The sequence below is a fragment of the Gossypium raimondii genome, chromosome 1 (assembly GCF_025698545.1).
Source record: "Gossypium raimondii isolate GPD5lz chromosome 1, ASM2569854v1, whole genome shotgun sequence".
Lineage (NCBI taxonomy): Eukaryota > Viridiplantae > Streptophyta > Magnoliopsida > Malvales > Malvaceae > Gossypium > Gossypium raimondii.
In genome coordinates this window covers 44869146-44883196 of record NC_068565.1, presented here as the reverse complement: position 1 = coordinate 44883196, position 14051 = coordinate 44869146, and the positions used below count along the sequence as shown (strand labels likewise).

The window sequence follows — 14051 nt, the reverse complement described above, 5'->3', positions numbered from 1 at the left end:
TTTTAGCTAATGGCTATAAAATAAATGAATCTGATAAGTGCATATATAGCAAATTTGAAAATGGAAAAGGTGTCATAATTTGCTTATATGTAGATGACATGTTCATTTTTGGAACGGATTTGGAACAAATAGAAAACACAAAGAAATTCTTGTCAAACAACTTTGCTATGAAGGATATGGGTGTAGCAGATGTTATTATTGGGATTAAAATAACCCAAGATGAAAGAACTATAGCTTTATCACAATCACATTACATTGAAAATGTGCTTAAAAAGTTTGATCTTTTCAACTGTATACCAGCACCTACACCCATGGATCCTCAACTAATAGTATCTAATGCTGGTAGGAAAATTGATCAATTGAAATATGCAAGTCTAATTAGTTGTCTTATGTATATAATGACTTGTACAAGACCAGATATTGCATATGCTATTGGAAAATTGAGTAGGTACACAAGTAATCCAAGTAGTTTGCATTGGCAAGCTTTGAATAGATTACTTACGTACTTAAAGAAAACTATTAATTATAGATTGTGTTATAATGGATATCCTCCAGTTTTAAAAGGGTATTTAGATGCTAGTTAGATTACAAGTTTGGAAGATCATGCATCTACTAGTGGATGGATCTTCATTCTTGGTGGAGGAGTCATTTCTTGGAGTTCCAAGAAACAAACATGTATTACTGATTCCACCATGGAAGCAGAATTTATTGCATTAACCGCTACATCTAAAGAAGCAGAATGGTTAAGAAATTTGCTTTATGATGTACCTTTATGGCCTAAGCCAATTTCACCTATTTCTATACGTTGTGATAGTGAGGCTACTCTAGCAAAAGCATATAGCCAAGTATATAATGGAAAGTCTAGACGCATTGGATTAAGACATAGTTATGTCCGACAATTAATCTCTGATGGAGTGATCACTATTAATTATGTAAGGTCAAGTGAAAATTTGGCAGAGCCTTTGACAAAAAGTCTTGCTAGAGACGTAGTAAAAATGACCTCAAAAGGGATGGGACTCAAGCCTATTAATTAGAGTCACCCATGATGGAAACTCGACTCAACGCTTGGTATAACGTCAAGTCTTGAGTTCAATGAGACAAAGTACATCATTAGCATGTGATTGTTAGCACTATAAATAAATCCATCCTAAAATTAAAGTGCTAGGTACCAGTAATGATAAGGGAAGGATGAGTAATGTACTTTTAATGGACCCATAACATAAATATATTAGAGTGTTATAATTACGGGAACACTTTTGATGGGATCTACCTATGTGAGTGGAAGTGTGGCCGCTTTCTAGGAGCTTAAGGGCTTGGCTCTAATAGCACTCATGAAAAGAAGACATAAACACATTGCCATAATAGTGTCCCTAGATACTATGCATTGACCGGTGTTGAAATCATTGTGTGAGATATGTTCAGTTAATCAAATGGAATAGTTGGTTCAAAGCTTAGTCAACCATGCAATTTCGATTAACTTTAACATGTTTTCACTAAGTGAAGGTTCAATCGTAAGACACCTTTATTTATGCAAATCGATTTCCAAGAATATCAAAATCTAAATATTTTGAAAATGGGGGGAGATTGTTGGAACATTTTCAAATATTTATAGTATCCCAATAACTATAAATGAATGGGTGTAATTAATCAAAAGATAAATCTTTTGGTCATTGGTCAAAAGTTATATTATTTGATTTTTAAAGAATTATAACTATTCAAAAATATTATTTGAATAGTTACAAAATTAAATGAATAATTATTATTTATTTATTCATAAAGACACCTATTGAAAGATGTCTCTATGAAGAGACATGAAAATTCCTATAAATAGAAATGAGATTTCATTTGGAAAGATATCAACAAATTCTAATATTCTTTCTTTCCTTCCTTCATTTTCTAATATTATTAGATTATTCTATAAAGTATTACTGCAAAAATCCTTTGTAGAAATTGAGTTTTTTTGTTATACATTACTCAGTGCATAGTGGACTATTCTCGTCAGTGCAAAACGCAAATAGTCATTGGCTTCATTGTATCCTCGAGATTAATTTGCTTGGAACTCATTTGCACACCGAAGGTAGGTGGGGGCGAATATAACCTTAAAGATAGTGGCTTGATACACGCCTTGGAGCCTGTCCTATTTCTTCTTTTTCTGTTCGAGTTTCCATCGTGTGTTCGAGATTTTCCTTACCGGAGTTTTGAACTAACAAATAGATCGGTGGCTGAACTTAGTTTGGTTGTAGTTCAGTTAGAGGTCGATTAATGATTTTTTGAAATTTCGATTATTGGTTAATTTGGTTCGAAATTGGGTAATTAACCAAATGAACCAAATTAGTCGAACTTAATAATTATGTATTGTTTCAAGACTTAAAATTTCAATTAATTCGGTTAACATTCAAGACAAATGAGCATTATCAATGCCTTTTTTTATATGTTTTATACTTGTTTTAACCAAAAGATAAAAACATATAAATTTCGGTTAATTCGGTTAACCGATAACTGAATTAACCGAAATATTTTGATTCAGTTAATGATTAAAAGATTATACAATTCGAATAATTCGATTAATTCGATTAATGCTAGTTCGATTCAGTTAATAACCGAACCGACTGTTTGAATACTCATAATAACAAGTTGGGGCAATCTATTGGGGCTACAATTGCTTCTTGTGCAAAAGTAGATTGGGCTTTAGCCAATAGGTGGTTGGACCAGTTGTTGAATAAATCATTCATTGAATAAGATTTTACAGAGTAGGATTGTTTTCGAACTATTTTAACAAACTTTGAGAGTTACCTCTTCCTTCTCTCTTTGTTATTTACCTTTGTTCACTGTCATGTTCAAACTCGTGTCTGGGCGTTAGATTGGACATTAGTTTAAACAAGAAGTAAACTTATTGCTTTTCAAAAACCAACCCCCAAAATACAATTAAAGGTTTCAACATTTAGCTTAAAGCCATGATTTTGCATCACAAAAATCATCCCAACAGCCTCCTTTAACCTCTGGAGTTCAGTAAAATTCCTTACCAGACACTACATTGTTTCATTGGCTCTATCAAAGTTACAAGTTTTAATCAAAGAAGTAAAAGTTACAAGGTAAAGCCTCCTGAAAAGTTTTGGTTATGTGAGCAGAGGGTGGGAAGAAGTTTTTTTTTTTATAAATTAATCTCTTTAATCTTAAATTTTTAAGTTATTATTTTACATTTAAAAAAGTTTAATGGTATTATAAGCCCTCTAACTTTTCAAAAAAGTCAATTATGCCTCTTAAACTTTTTGCACCCAATTAAGCCCTCAAACTAACAAAATTAGCCAAATAAAGTCTTTAACTAACATTGATCAATAGTATTTAAGGTAATGTTGACGTGGCCATTAACAGACACCATGTCAGCCTAATTGCTGGCATGGCATTACCACATCAGCAAAAAAATTATTTTAAAAATAAGTACACAATGAAACTGGACAAACAGTTGTCTAAGTTCATTTTAATCTGGACACCCCTTTGTAATTCATTTTAAAATTATAAAAAAAAACATAAAAAATCATTAAATTTTATAAAATTTTATTAGAAATTAATTAAAGACCATATAATTTTAATAATTTTTTATTTATAATTCCAAAATGAATAAAGACAAATGGGATTCCAAATTCAAATGAACTTAAACAACCATTTGTCCTGTTAATCCGTATACTTATTTTTTAAATATTTTGATTTTTATAATTTCAAAATGAATCTAGACAAACAAGTGCTCAATCTCAAATGAACTTAAACAACTATTTATCTAGTTAATTGTTATACTCATTTTTAAAATAATATTAATTTTTTTTAATTTGTTTCTAACATGATAATAAATCGACACTGACATGACACTTGCGAATCATCATTTAACACTAACATGAATCACCACATAAGCATTTATTGGCCGAGTCAAAACTGAAAGTTCAAGACTCAATAGAGTGAAAAAAATTGTAACAGTTTTTTTTTTTTGATGAAAAGTTGGAAAGCTTATTAAGAAAAAGTTGCCAACAAATCATGTTTCTTCATGTTGATTATTAAATCCAGTCGGCAAGTGAATAACTTGATGTGAAAGCCCGTAATAGATTTTTAAAATAAATTTGAGTACATTAGCCTTTGCTAAATAACCCAAAATTGTAATTTTGTTTTTCAAAACCGAATACCAACGAGAAATGCGAGATTTGTTGAAAAAGTAGAAGAGAACAGAAGAAGCTTTTTCAACCCTATTTATGAGTCTATCACTTTACTTCTGCCTCAATCACATGCCTACTATCTTCACTTGCACTTATTTTTCGTTAATAATAGGGGAGACACATCACCTAACAAACTAGCCCATATAATAAGCCCATCCCACCGATAAAAACTGCCCTATTACAACATGGTCAAATTCTGTTATTAGTCCCTATAAACTTAATCTTTATATTTTAATTTCAATACTTTTCGAATGCTAAAATTTCAGTCCTAACTCAAATCGTTAGCTTAAACTCTACTATTAGTCTAGTATTATAGGTAAGTTGTAGATTTAGTCATTATTATCTAATTTAAATATGTTTAGTTCTTTTAATTTTGGAATTCAATCTAAAGTCAAACGATAGTTATCAAATCAATTAACTAAAATAAGGGCTGCTTTTGTGAGCATTACTTCGCAATAATAAGCTAATCCTGTAGATTAAATAAGTAGGACATAAAATTTTGAAAATAGCATAATGGTATTAGGACTGATAGCAAAATTTAACCAGATCTAAAATCTGAAAACCCAAAAGAAAAAAAAGAGTAACATGTGAACGACAATGACTATCGTTGTATCATCTTTTATTTCCAGGATTGATTAAAAGACGTTATCGCAGATTGATTTTATATATTAATATAAATATATGAAATTGTCTTCATAAATAATTACATATTTTATAAGAAAATAAAACATTTTGACAGATTATACAAAAGATTAAGACAATTGAAAAATAAATAAAAACATTCAAAAAGCTGCGTTTTTATATTATATTAAATGAAAATAAAAATAAAAACAAAAGATAATTTATTAATCTCATCTCATTTTTGACATTCATCTTTCATTATCGTTTTATTAAAATTAGTTTGAATGAAACAACATAATTAAATATCAAGTTTCATTAAAAGAGATTTGACTAGCAAATTAAACAGGTGAACAACTCGTGAACACCACTGTATTAGACCATACTTGCTTTTTAGATATACATTAAAGGAAACAGGAAGGAGAGTGGGAAAATGTATCACATCCATTCACAATCATATAACCAGTGCTCCTATTTTTAACTTACAGTAAAGACTATTAAAATAATATCTACAATTTTTTAAAAAAGTTAGTTAGTTATGATTATTATTTTATTAAAAATATATAATTTATAAATATACTTTATTATTCCATTTTGTTAAATACATAATGACTACAGGCATCAGATACTTGACATGATCAGACTAGGTCGTATAATCCATACATAACCATTAATCTTGTTTCTTAATTCTTTTTATCATAAATATAAATAACTAAATTATTAAATTTTAAAATATGAATTAATGGCAACCATTTTTATTCATATCATACTTTAAATTCACTAAATATATCATTTATTCTTTAAATATTAAACAACAAGCCAACCGAATCTTAACTCAATTGACATAAATATTATTACTAGTGAAAGAAGACGTAATTTCGAGTGTACTGAAACGCATTCAAGGGTAAAGGCAGAACAAATTTTTAAGGGGGGCCAAATGAAATTTTAATTTTTTTATAATCTATATCTTTATAAACTTTAAAGAACTATATCGAATTTTTATAATTTTAGGGGGTCAAAGTATAGTTTTACCTTTACTAGTTTAAAATTTTAAAAAAATTTCAAAAGCCTAAATAGAAATTTTACATTTTAGGGGCTAGAGCCCCTGCCAGCTCTTATGTATCCACCTCTGAACACACTATCCTCTTATTTAAGGATTAAAGAGAAATTATGAATTAATTTTAAACATTTCATCAAAAAGAGTAAATATAATAAAAATCCTATACTGAAATTAATGTTAAAAAAATTTATGCAACATGACAAACGTCATACTAAAAAAGATGACAAGACTGCTGCTCTATTATTTCGAGAAAATCATTTTCAATATTAATCTAAAAATAACTAAAAAAATTGCACAAACATTGGCGGCGCGTGATAAAATATCATCTACCTACCAATTTCCCTCAAAAATTGCGGCCTAGAAAACAATAGATAAGGTCTCTTACCAATCAAATTTGCAATCAAAGCCTTAAATAATGCGTAAAGGCCAGCAGCCATCCACTGGTTTGGTTTCAATTTAAAGCCATACTTCTGTAGATGCTCAAGCAGCTTTCTGGAATGGACCATCAGATCTGAAACCTTGACCAGGAGGTCCGCGACCACGTCCTCGTCCTCGTCCTCTCCCACGTCCACCTGCAACCAGTGATTTTAAACAAAAATGGTGAATGTAGTTGTTCTAATAAAATGATGTGTAGGCATGCATTGAATATGAGGGAAAAAGAGAAGCTAATCCTTTTATGGAGATTCATATATATTTTGTTTTCTTCTAAACCAATAATCAATCACATACTTGCAACTTGAAGGACTATTAATAAAGATTATTGGCAATACACTGGACGTTTAACCATGTGTAATCCATAATTTATTCTCTTTTCAAAGCAACTCATTCGCCAAAAGAAAATTCTACCAGAAGTAACCACATGATGACATTATCAGCAGTGATTGATAACAGAGAAACCCCATGATGACATTTATCAGCAGCGATTGATAACAGAGAAACACTGCCTAAAGACTCTCAACTAAGAAAATAGCTTCTTGTAAATGTGTTTCTTGAGAGAAAAAAATATTTGTTTCTGGATACGTCAAGTCACTAAACTAAAAGTTAAGTCAGTAGAACAGATCGGCAAAACCAAAAGAAACATTGGAAGCAAAGATTTACCACGACCCTGGCCAGGCAATGGTCCTGATGGATCATTACCGTTGTAATATCCTGAATCCCGCTGCATATTTCCACCACCATACCCTCTACCACGCCCTCGGGAACCACGTCCCCTCCCACGACCCCAACCTCTGCCTCCATAACCTCGACCGCCATCCCATCCTCCATTCCTATGGTCCACCATGCCTCCATTGATATTGCCTGCACAAGTTAAACTTACATGTAAGTTTTGTTTCACATGTGCTCCAATAAATTCATGAAAAAGAAAAGACATGATTTGATGATACACAGCACAAATCTGGATAATAGACTTTCCCAATCAATCACCATGCCCAAGGATTATTGCCATCTCATTCCAAGAAAATGCCTTAGAACCGAAAATCAGTTCTACAGATATTCAGATAAAGAAAGCATAAAACGTGCTACTAAACGTAGCAACTATTTGCAACCAACAGAAGACACAGCACCAACTGTGCTGTCAAGGCTGTTTCTTTACTGTCCCCTTCACCCTTTTTATCACCAAAAGGATATAATTGAATCTTAATTTATCATCAAATTCAAGTTTCCATTAATCTCATCACTATTCTAAGCACATCCATGTTTTGAAGTTCATATCCAGTACAAGTTGAAGAGAGTAAGATACCATAGCTGAATCTGTGAAAGGATTTTAACTCTAATTGTCTCCAACATAAAAGAATGAATATGACTTTTTCCAAACACGCCTTTATGACTCAAACTTAGGTCACGATTATTTCACATCAGTACAGAACAAGCCATGCTGTTTTGCTTATATACCTCCATATTTTCCTTGTCCAACATGTCCTTTGCCTTGGGTGTCAGCAGAGTCCTCTAATTTGCATAAGATGGAGTATAAATATCAATTCATACCAGACACAGCATAAAGCAGACTTGCATAATCATCAATAATCGTCCATTATTGCCTTACCCCCTTCATTTCCCTCAATTTCGGCTGATGCCTTCACTTGATCAGTTGGAATTGGAGGTTGATATCTAACATCATAACATGTTGCAGACCGAAAGAGCAGCATGCCAAGACAATCATAGTAAATAACAGGGCTCAAAGAACAATAATATATTCAACATTGTGAGCTTTTAAATACAGACAAGTAGTGGCCAATTACCCTATTGAAGATGAATCCAGAACTTTTTTAGACAAAGTAATCGTGATTATCGAAACATGGCGAGTGGTTTCTAGGCTGTTCAAGTAAACCATAGATTAGAGGCGATGAGACATCAGTTCTAGCTAGAAAATGAATGCCCGAACTCAGAAAGAACAGGAAATCTAGGTTCTTACGGAAGAAGGCCTTCTTCTAGAGGTTCCCATGTATCAGTTATGTCTATTGATCCAGTTGATGTGTTCTGATGAAGACCGGCAATCCTCCTCTGGAATAAGTTGGAACATTTTAGTACAAAATCGCATAAAAAGAGGGAGGGAGATTATAAAGATAAGAGCAATCGCATTTCATGAATTTGTATCTTTCTTTATCTTTCTAACTCCAAATTGGAGAATATGCAAGGGAGAGATATAACAAAACCAACATCTTCTCAAATGCTTAGAGATTACATTATCATTAAGAAAACGAATGACGCAGCTATGGACATGAATTCATAAACGAATAGATAACAACAAAATTAAGATAAATGAAACAATAACCAATTAAAATCAGACAACTACCTTAATTAATTCAGCAATCATGACAGTCTTGTTTATAGCTCTACCTGTAGCTTTAAGCACAATCTCGTTTGCACCTTTCTCCTGTAAAACAAAACGAGACCTTAGACAGAATATTTTTATAACAAAAATACGCTACTCGCTATTTTAACACACTGAAATTAACGCCTAATACAATGCAAATATCCGACATGAAAAGAATAACAGAGGAAGGTATATTAAGCGAAACAATGAAAAACCTGAAGCAAAGTCATGGCGTAAGAAATGTAATTCCTCATTCTCCCTTGAGCTGTAATCCTCAGCTCATTCTCGTTTATCGGCGTCTCAGCCTTCGGCTTCTCCACCTTCTGGTACCGGTCCATTTTTTTCTCTGCCAAAAGGGAAAAAAAAAACACGCTTCAAATCTCAAGTTTTTTTTTCTCAGTAACCAAACAGAACCGAAGCTTGGAAACGAATCAGCGATTCAATGCCATCAAATAAAACGAAATACAAAATCGAAATAGAAAAGGTGAAATCGAGATCTAGGATAGAGAAGGAAAAGGAAGAGGTACCTGGCGAAAGTGAGCAGTTGCGAAGGGGGGTTTGGTGTTTTGAGTTACGAGAAGAAAGGGTGAAAAGTAGCGCTCTGTTTTGATAAAAGGGTAGAGCCGAAGGGGAGATATTGGCGGGGTTAGGGTTTAGGATGATAAGTTGGCGGGCTTCCAACCTTTCCCATTATCCATTCAAATTTTAACACGTCAACTACCTACCCTTTACTTGCCAATCAAATTCAAACAAAGGGTAATTTACACCAATAGTCACCTAACTTTAGGGTAGCTGACAAAACAATTATTTAGGTTTCATTTCAATCACTCAACTTTCGAAAAGTTACAAAATAGTCATTTTTGCCATTTTCCGTCACAAACGTCACGGCAAAGTGACATGGCAGGTGACGGCATCGTTGGTGTCAAAAAATCGTTCAGCTGGCCGGTTACCCTCACTTTAACAGCCCTACCAGCAATATTTTAGGGTTAGAGAAAAAGAAGAATAAGAGGAAAAATAGAGATGCCTAAAGTGATTCTGGTGTGCTATTGTGGAAACTCAGCCAAATTAACACGTCTTGGTCCAATTACAACCCAAGTAGAAGGTTTCTTGGCTGTAAGAAAATTGGCAGTGGATTTCGAAAACCATGTTGATTTTTCAACTGGTTCAATCCACCATTGACGCCCTATTCACGAATTATGTTGTTGGGTCTTTTGAGAAAAGTGAGGACATTGAAAGATGCAAAGAGGAGGGAGAGAAGAACCTGGTTTTTGGTGCTTGTATTTGTAACTGTTTTGTTATTTTTTAAACCTTAAAAATCAGCTTATGTTGTTATTGTTAGCATTGAAAATCGGCTAATGTTTTGTAATATTGTTGCTGGTATATTGTTGCTTATGTTGGTATACATGACTGCTGGTATATTGTTACTTATGTTGGTATACATGGTTGCTGGTATATTGTTGCTTATGTTGTTATACATGGCTGCTGGTATACATGGCTAACCAGTTCATGTTGTTGTTTACAAAGACTTGAAATGGGATATTTTTGTTGATTACAAATTGTTTTGTAATATTTTATTGCTTACAACAGTTAGAAAGAATGTTTAATCTTCATTTCATTTGTATTTCTCAATACTAATATATCAAAAAAAGATAACAGATGGAAACAAACATTTGTATTTCTCAATTCTCACACATTTGTTTTTTCAATACTCATATGTTAGAAGAGAATAGATAACACAAATAGCATGGATCAATGCTCATATATTAAGGCCAAAACGCCAAACTGTTTACAAAAGGAATGAGGGGCAAAATATTGCCAAATTTTCCTCCAATTTAACACAATTGAACAGATGTGAATTGTAGGGAAATTTACAAAAAAAAAATTCAATGATTGTATACCTAAGTTTATCAACAGTAGCAATCATAAGAAAATTTACAAAAATTTATTTGCCTAAGTTAATAAATCAGAAGCAGGCAAATTTACACAATTTCAAAAAGTTAACAAAATAAGGTTTGTTCACATCATCATCAATGGTTTGTCATGGATGACTCTTGAGTAGGAGGCATCCATCTAACAGTGGTTGGTTTTCTCTTTAATGGGAGCTTTTCTCTCAAGGCAGCTTGTTGATAAGTTGGGGAAATTTGTAACTGAGTTGGGGCAACCTGTTGAGTTGGGGTACTCTCTTGTTGATTTGGGGTAGCCTGTTGCTGAGTTGGGACATCAACTTTATGTCATTTGACCTACAGGAATAAGTGAAATCTGTCAAACAAATTCATAAACAGAAGTATACTATAACTTAACTTAAGGCAAATGACTTACTGGAATGTTTTGGCCAACTTCCCATTTTCAACTCCTCTTATTGTGGCTTATTCTTTTGCATTTACTGCACCTCATGTCCACCCCTCTCTTGCCCAACCTTTCTGTTGTTTGTGGTTCATCAAGTTCTTTCCTTCCCACCTTAGTAGGTCTGCCAAGTGGCCTTCTTAGTGTAGGAGACAATATTGGCAGCATGTTTATATGTGAAAAACGATACCAGTATTGATACGGTATCGATACCAGTTCATAAAGTATCGATACAATTGTTTTGGTATCAATAGTTAAACTCTAACAGTCACTGAATTTAGCATTTATTACAAAAAAATTATCGATATCTTTTTATTCGGAATCGATACTCGCTGTTGCAGGTGTATTAAATGCTTTAGTTTTCACATCCCCAATAGTTCTATTAACTACCACAACAACCTCAACTGTTGGAAATCAATTAGGGGGTATAAATACCAGCTTCTAAAGATCCTACAATAACAATAAAGCATATTCAAGCAAAATCATCAATCAAACAACCTTTGTGCCCAATACTTCCATAATTTTCTTGTATACACTTATGATCATTTACTTTCATTCCTTAGTTCAAGTGTATTTTAGTTTATTTGTGCTTAATGGGCAAACACTTTGATCTTGTGAGGATTATTTCTTAGTTTGCTTCTTTGTAATTCTTTAAGAGGGTTTATCTTAAGATTTGGGTAGAAGTCTTAAAAGAGTTGTAAGGTTGAACCTTATCATCAAAGGTTGAACAAATTAGTGAATTTGGGAAAATCCTTAGTTGTGGAAAGATAAGGTAGTAGGGTAGGCAATTGGGGATGAACCATTTAAATCTTTGTGTTCACTGTTTCATTTTCTCTCTTTGCTTCCACCAAATTTTTAAAAGGTCAATTCACCACTCTCTTGGAAATTTCGGTTTGATTACTCGAGCTAATACTCCCTATATTTTTTTCATTTTAAGCATTTTTTTCTTTTATGTTCTTTTCTCCTTATGTTTTTCTCCCTTCTCCATTTCTTTTAATGTAGTTTTTTTCTATGTTTTCCATTTGTTAAAACTAGTCCCTATACTTTTATTTTTTGAAAAATTTAATTCTTTCAAGTGAGGCGAGCTTGTGGATTACTTTTAACAAATAGAAAATATAGAAAAACTACGTTAAAAGAAATGAAGAAGAGAGGAAAACAGAGGGAAAAACTGAAGAGAATGGAAAATTAAAAAAAAAAGAAAATCAAAAGAACATAAAAGAAAAAAAATTTAAATTGCTTAAAATGAAAAAAATATAGGGGCCAATTGTATAATTTAACCTAAAATTTTCATTTAAAATGATGATTTAATGTGCCACACCAGCTTTCCGTTACGCCGTTAATTGCAATTAACGACTCAATAACTAAAATGTTATAACACAATAACGTAATTGATTAAAACATAACATTTCAAACACTAAAATGTAACCTGAGACAAACAAAAATAACTATTTTGATAGTTTACCCATTATCTTATAATTTTAAAAAGGAAAGGTAATTTTAGGAGAAATTTTTTTTCATTGACAAATAAATCATTTTGTTATAAAATAAAGAGAGATAAAAGAGTAAATAACAAAAAGAATATGGGAAGCAATAAAGAATGAATTTTATTAATCAATGGGATGATTACAATGCTTCTTCAACGTCTTTATTTATATGCATAAGAAGTATAAATGAAGTAGATATCTAATTCTAATGATTATTAGAATTTAAAGTACATCATATGTAGTTTTTTAAAACCATTTACATTTTATATTTTTTATTAATAATCGTTAATTTTCCAAAGATAATTTTTAATTAAGTAGTTTTTTTACATTATATTTATTTTCCTCACTTTTTATATTGTTTTTATTATTATTTTGGATTAGTAAAATTTTATTCATCCAAAAAATAAGTAATTTTTGCTACATATAATTCAACTAAGAAAACTCAAAACCCTTGTCTATTTACATTTAATCCCCACTCTTTAAATATATGGCAGAAACATTTATAACAATTTTTATATCCACAAGCCTAATACTATTAAATCTTTAATTAATATGAACAAACTTGAATTAGCTTGAACGCCATGTGTTAGCTTGATGATCAGGATATTTATTGCCTCAAGTATGATTTGGGTTTGAGCCAAATAAAAAAAAATAAAAAAACTTAAATGCCTAAGAGCTCTCCCATCCACTCTTCTATTATTTTCCCAAGAATAATGAATCACTCGCATGCCACATGCCCTCAAAATACAATCCCACAACAACTTGGAATAAGAGCAACAACCAAAGAGATGATCTCTGGTTTCCAAGTCCTCACCATCGCAAAGAGTACACCTTGGATCAGTTTGGTATCCTCATGCCATCATCCCACACTTTATTGAAGTAAGATAGAGTCCCGGTCCTTTAAAATGAAAAAATTTCTATTTAGTTCTCTTTATAAATTATAAAATTTTAAATTAACAATAATAAAATTATATTTTGGCCCTCCAAAAATGATAAAAATTTGATTTAATATTTTAAAAATGATAAAAATATAGGCCGTTAAAATAATAAAATTATATTTTTACTATCGTAAAAATATACAATTTAATTTCGTTACCTCAAAAAATTTTTTAACTTCGTCCCTAAGTACAAACTTGTGTCATGTAACCTTTTCCCTATTTGTCTCAACTTTTCTCATACCTTGCAAAGTTTAAAATCCACCTGTAAACTCCCTAAGAAAGGTAACAAGGATCTAAGCATTAACAATATTTTCCATGCCCAACAATGCCAAGAACAAAGTTGAACTTCAAGAACGCAACAACCTTTTCAACCATTCACATTTTTTTTTTCTTGATATTTATGAATAATCATTAATTAAGTAATATTTCCCTTTTATTATTTAGTTATGTCTTTTCTCCTTTTTAGTACTTTTAAAACCATTTACAACGTTATATCTTTTATATTATTTTCACCTTATAGAATTAATAAAAAAACTAATAATAAAAATATTAAAATTACTTAAATATAAAAATTCTGTATCCGGCCGATTG

General features: G+C 31.6%; 1 protein-coding gene across 3 annotated transcripts; it reads right to left on the bottom strand.

The window, feature by feature from the left end:
- Positions 1-6089: 6089 nt before the first annotated feature.
- Positions 6090-9337, bottom strand: LOC105785999 (uncharacterized). Of its 3 annotated transcripts, none has more exons than XM_012612220.2 (9): positions 9223-9337; positions 8911-9041; positions 8675-8755; positions 8294-8382; positions 8121-8195; positions 7925-7989; positions 7774-7827; positions 6979-7179; positions 6090-6452 (listed from the first exon to the last, which is right to left on the bottom strand). In XM_012612220.2, exons 2-9 carry the CDS (start codon positions 9031-9033, stop codon positions 6361-6363), a joined length of 780 nt encoding a protein of 259 aa, XP_012467674.1. In that variant the 5' UTR covers positions 9034-9041; positions 9223-9337; the 3' UTR covers positions 6090-6360. The 3 variants fall into 3 exon arrangements, with proteins under 3 accessions (XP_012467674.1, XP_012467675.1, XP_012467676.1); XM_012612221.2 differs by having other exon boundaries at positions 7018-7179; XM_012612222.2 differs by lacking the exon at positions 7774-7827.
- Between the last annotated feature and the right edge of the window lie 4714 nt (positions 9338-14051).